A 6131-nucleotide genomic window follows, 5' to 3' on the forward strand; every position below is an offset into this window, starting at 1 on the left:
TTACAACAAAGGCAAATAAGGTAACCTTATTCGTCGCAAAAAAGGAATCCGCACTCAGTAGTTCAAACCTACGGTCTACAATAGCTAGTCGAAAATTACATACGCGTGAATGTAAGAAAACGAAAACTTACATTGATTACATTTTAACTGAAGACGTTGCCGAAGAAAACTGCTTTGTATTTGCCAGTCCTTTCAAAACCGATCCGTTTGGTTCTGTATTGATTACCGGGGTAAGCGTTCAAAATTAAGCGAGCATCATATTAAAAAGCTTCAATAGGAGAAAGTGTGATAAAATCATGCTTTGCAAATTTTTGTCAGATATGCCATTGTTCATAAAATGTGATTGTACACATGTCAAGGATATGTTTAAATTGGAGGTTTGCTCCACCAGAGTTGAGCTCTTGACCGAAACTTCTGTAGATTAATATTGAGTCTAGCGAAGATCAAGTACAAATTTTTTCACGGTCTCTTCACCAGGTAAAATCTTTGTCAAACCATGGGCCGAGCAAACGTTTTTTAATGAGCCTGCATTTTTGCCACAAGAAATTTAGGTGCATTTTTTGTTGCTCACTATAGCTATTAAAGTAGACAGCATATATGTTCCTTCCATCTTTGGCGGTTATGAAGAGCTTTCAATCTGTCAGAAATGTGCATCGTTTTTGAGGAACCAGAAATTGAAAGCAACTAAAATATTTTCATCATGGCTAATGGGAAGAAGGCCAACACAATTAAACAATTAAACAATTAATGATCATTATAGTCCAGCTGTGATTACTGCTTTATCTTAATAATTGCAAAATTTCTAAGACACTTGGCACTTTTCTATTTTTGCTTTAAAATGAACTGCTGTGCTGCACTGCTGTTTAGTCTTGCTCAATTACTGCTACAATATTTGCAGCAGGAAACAAAAAATAAATATTTTTTCCAAATTTGCAGAAATCAGACTCATGAAAAGGCGTTTGGTGAACCCATGAAAGGATCATGCTCGACGCAAAAAGCCTATGAAAAAACCATGCTTGACCCAAGGGCTCTACTAAAGGCTAGTGCTCGACTCATGAGAAGATCACGCTCGACAATAAATTCCTATGAAATGAATTTTGCTCGACCCATGAGAAGCCTTTTGCTGGAATTTAACTGAGAACCTCGGCTGTTTAATTTTGGTAAATATTGAAACCCCTCCCCTCCCACTACACTATTTGGGTTTTTCATAAATCTAGGTCTGGACTAGGGTTGCTTTACTCAATTGAAAATCTGTCTGGCCCGACTCCATATGCTGGTTTTTAATGCTTTCAATCCTCAGCCATAGAAAACAATACTTCAAAAACAATATTTTTGGCTGTCTAATCAAACTTCAACCAGATTCAGAAATTTGTAAGTAACAATAAATCGAGGCAAAATTTAAACGAATTGGTTTAGTTCAAAGTATGAGAAAATTTCTTAAGCTGAGTTTTGCTAAATTGCCTTTAAACTATATTAATAAGGCAAAGTTGTAATGCTAATTATGATGATTATTTTTGGGGGTAGTTTCAAAGGTAATAATTCGGGACGTTTTCAAATTTGAGGCGGAGGGATTGAGTAGAAAGGTCGATAGTGGAAATTGAGGTGGAAGGTGGAATTTTGGAAAGTTGGAGTAATGAGGCGGATACTGCAATTCCCCTCTTCATAGTGTCATCATTCTGAGGAATTCGTCGAAACTGATCCAGCCATCGCTGTTATTGTCTGCGTGCTGCCAAATGAGATCAACGTCTGCATCACTTAGATCCTCCCCAATCGACCTCAATCCAGACCTAAAAATGCATTATAATAACTAAAAACTTAACCCCAAACTTTGACCCGAAATTTTATTGGAACAGCATTACGTTACATATTGCTATATGTGCGATTTATTACATTTAAGCATGCATTATGAAAGAAATGTCTGCGCAATATTGGGATAAAAGCAACAGATAATAGGTAATAAAAAGACATTTAAATGACTTTTAAACATAGCATTTAAATTACATGACAATTGTAATAAAATCCAATATATTGGATTTTATTACAATTGTCATGTAATTTAAATGTTGTTTAAAAGTCATTTAAATGTCTTTTAATTACCTATTATCTGTTGCTTTTATCCCAATATTGCGCAGACATTTCTTTCATAATGCACGCCAACAACATTCCCTTGGCGATCATTGCTCAAAGGTGACAAAAATAAAAGCCAACACAGAGTTCAATGTAAAGCGCTCTCGCCAATGCATCAAAGTTATAGAAGGGATTTTGCTTACTAATACGAGTAAATCAATGTGTCTAGAATTTGTGCCATAATGCATCAATAACACAGGAAATAACAACAGTAATATTAGGTCTCCAGTCTCTAGCAACTTGGTGTTTTTTGAATTGTCAGTAAGACTCGTGAATACAACAGATATTTTTTGAAAATTACGTTTTGAGGATCTTCAAAGAAATTAATCGCGTACCCGGGTTATAGTAAGGTAATACTCCAGTTCTTAATCAGTGCCAAAGGTTATATTTTGAACATATCACTCACTGTTTCAACATATTCTCATCATGTTACTTTGACTATGACAAAAGTATCTCCAGACAAACAAAAGAAGTGAGATGTACCCTAAAAGTGTTATGAGCCGCCTACAAGTCTGTAAATCCCTTAATATAATAATCTAATAACATTTTTATCAAGTAGGTTATGAGCCTTGCTGTAAGTAACAAATGCTACAGAAGAAACACAAGCCACTTGCAAGGTATCGGAAGGTCCTTACGGTTGTAGTCGAATGATGCCAAGTAGCGGCAAAACATTATACGGGGACTAGAGCGTGCCTCAGCGTTTCTAATTATTTTTCCGTTATTAGATCATAAGAAAATACTTTTTTATGCAAAATATTTTTATATTTGGTTTAGCTTATTAAATAGACCACAAATTTGTAAGTTTTAAACTGAGTAGAGTTTTTGTTCGTCTCTTTGTACTTGGATCGACTGTGATTTTGTTCTACTGAAGATGATTCAGGTTCTCTGTTTCATTTTTTACTCAGTTTTAGCGCAAAAATGCGCTAAAACATTTCAGTTTTAGCGCATTTTTGCTGATGGCACCACACACAAAGACGCAAAGAACATTTGGTTCCCTTAAACTCTGTATGTTGTCAGAAACTTCTTGCAGATATGAACAAAAAATAGTTCGACAAAAGAGTCCGAAAAACTTCTCGCATCAGAATTTATATGTTTGTATTAAATTAGGTTTTTCAACCTACTTGAACGCCAAAGTATTTTGAACTTTTTCTCTAGTTAATATATTACTTTAATTGTTGCTTGATGCTGATAGATTTTCCAATAGCTTTCGAGACTAGGAAACTTGTTTTTTGCACAATATAGTGTCAGTTTATTGTCAACTATATTCTTCACGTTTACCTAAAAGAAGTTTTCAAACAGTCAAAAATTGCATCTGCGGCATCATCGGCGTACAATGTGGCAGTCGAGTGAACCCAAAGGCCTGCTACATCGCTTATCAAAATGTGAAATGAAATGGGGCCAGCACTGACCCTTGAGGCACCCTTGAGTTATTCTATTTTTAGGAAACAATAGCATTTTTTGGCGAACTCTTGGCTAATCATTGCTGCTGGTCAGTCAGACAAGAAGATGAAAGCCCATGCACGAGGTCTCATTCTACAAATAGAGTTTCTGCAACAACAATATACTGTGTTTCATAGTATCAATTTCATTCTAATGCTCACCCAGACTACTCTTATACTTTCCAAAAAGTTACTCGAGCTTTTGTTGAATTAAACCAAATTGATTTTCATTCAGAGAAAATTTCATTCCTTTAGGGAATAAATTTTTTAGAACTTCACCTATTGTATATAAAAGACTAATAGATCTGTAAAATTCTGCTTCTTAAAATTTTCCATCCTTACGAATTGGCAGAACAAAAGACCTGTTGAAGCAGATCGGGAAAATTTTTTCTTTCATAAAATTGATTAACTATGGCTGTAAGGCTCTGAAGAATGAAATAATGTACTTCTTAAAAGGAAAACCAATCAACTTTCGTTTAATTTCAAAACCTGTCAGGCTGTGTTTCATTTGTCTGCAAATTTTTTCTAATGGTGGTAAAATATCTACTAAATTTTCTGAAAAAACAATCTATTCTGTTATTTTGCTTTTTTTCCGTTCAAATTTTTGATGTGTTAATGATGTCGTTTGGGTTCATTCTCGTGTTTGATATTAAAACATTCGACAAAAACATTTTTTTGTTCATGGTTATTGTTTTCTGCAACAAATTTCTCGTTTTGTCGAAATTTGTGTCCTCGAGGTGCGTGTCTTGTTTTGAAAAAATGGCTTTCTTTTGACTATAAACATTCCTTTTTGTTGTTTATCTAGCTTTATTGGTATAAATGCTCTTCAATTTTTCATCATTAATTGTGTTGCTTTTCTTCACTAACGAGTTAATCGAATCTCTCAAAGCCCAAATCGCAAAATATATAATCGATCTGTCATCTGAGAGAAGTGAGTTGGTTTTGAAATTTCCATTTAATTTCCTCAACAGCAGATTAATTCCAAGAGCGGACCAGTTTCTGGTCAGATGAAGTTTCTGGAACTGCAGTGCAATGTCTCAAACCTCAACACTGTAGTGGTCAGTGTTGGAAATTTCTTTTATTCGAAGCCCATTTTGTGAGGAACTGTATACAAAATTTAAACTAGTTTTCTGGAATTTAATGGTTTCCTTTATATTGCCATCATACGAAATGTTCGCTAAGCAAAAGGATCTAAGGTTGTCTTTTAAAACTTTCATTGTTTGTTGTTTCTTCTGTGATCAAATATTATATCCCCATAAAAAATATGACTGATATCGTCTTCTAATGTAAAATTTTCAGGATAAAACTGAAACGCTGTGGAAGAATCAGCTATCCTTCGCATGTCTTCCTGAAAATAACCATTAATGCCCAATTTTCGAAGTCTTTCATTTTTCTGTCAATTTTAACTGTTGGCTTTGGACAGTATTTGATTTTGAGTTTTTGCTTCTCTCTTTCTCACGATAACACCAATCCCTCCTCGTTTTAAGTTTTCCCATTGCAGGTTAGTATCTGCTAGTATCAATCAATTGAGATGCATTGTTTATCAGAGCTGTTTTCATGCCGTGTTTCAGTAGAGCATACTGCCAATGCTAAAATGTACTGCTGCTTTGGAAATATCTCAAAATAATAAAGCTTTTTTATACACTGTTCTTTTTTTGAAGTACGATGGTGTTTCGCATTTTAGGAATCTTAAGACCTCCACACATATTATCCTTATGCGTAGAAGTTCTCCGGCTCTTAACAATGAAATCAAATAGCATAAAAATTTCTTCATTTATTTTTAAGGTTGTCTTTCAAAGCAGCTGCTTGTTAGCATAGTCAACATCCACATTCAGTCGTTTTGTATATTGCAAAAGATGAATGCCAGCGTTTGCAAAAGTTATTCTAAGAGCAGCAGGACACCAATATCTATGGATATTGATTGCAAGACATTAGGTTTCATTGTATTTGTTGTAGGTCACAAATCTCATTCTATTTGCTGCCAATGTCACAAGCGAACGAAAAGAGAGCTTCGAATGTAAATGAACAGGGAAAATTTGGTATCTGCTGCGAATATCGCTTTCAGATATTTGAACAATTTAAAAAGATAAAAAATTTTAAAATGAGCCAATTTCAAAATGATATTATTTGCAGGGATAATATTTCAGCGATCTGCTTACTGCAAATTTTAAAACATATACTGGAAACAACGTTGTCGGTACTGCTATTTTCAAGTGCATTGCTAAGCTTACAGAATCAAAGTATCAAACAAAAGTTTCTTTTTCGGAATTTAACGGAACTTGAATGTATGTCTCTCAGTACTGCTGATGCATTTTTCGTTCAGGTCTCAGTGTTACCCTTCATTTGCCCCCATTTGCCCTAGCAAGAACATTGATAACTTGAATCAAATTTTGTTTGTTCTGGCCGATATCACGAATGACTGTGCGCTGGATCCTTTTCAGATTGCTGAAGATGTTTCATATAGGGCCTTTTAAACCATGACTGAGTCTGCACAATTTTGCTCGACGTAATCGTCCCATTTTGTTGCTTCCCTGTTAATCGAGGCTTCATTTTTTAAGGAATCAC

General features: G+C 34.8%; 1 protein-coding gene across 1 annotated transcript in view; it reads right to left on the bottom strand.

Moving 5' to 3' along the window:
* Positions 1-1313: 1313 nt before the first annotated feature.
* The window catches only part of LOC142357019 (uncharacterized), an 18424-nt gene continuing 13606 nt past the window's right edge, over positions 1314-6131 (bottom strand). The window contains exon 3 of the mRNA XM_075408740.1: positions 1314-1787. Coding sequence (XP_075264855.1) covers positions 1661-1787 — 127 coding nt within the window. The 3' untranslated portion in view covers positions 1314-1660. The remainder of the gene's footprint in view (positions 1788-6131) is intronic.

Source organism: Convolutriloba macropyga, unplaced genomic scaffold (genome assembly GCF_964194025.1).
Source record: "Convolutriloba macropyga unplaced genomic scaffold, txConMacr16.3 SCAFFOLD_4033, whole genome shotgun sequence".
Taxonomy (NCBI): Eukaryota; Metazoa; Xenacoelomorpha; order Acoela; family Convolutidae; genus Convolutriloba; species Convolutriloba macropyga.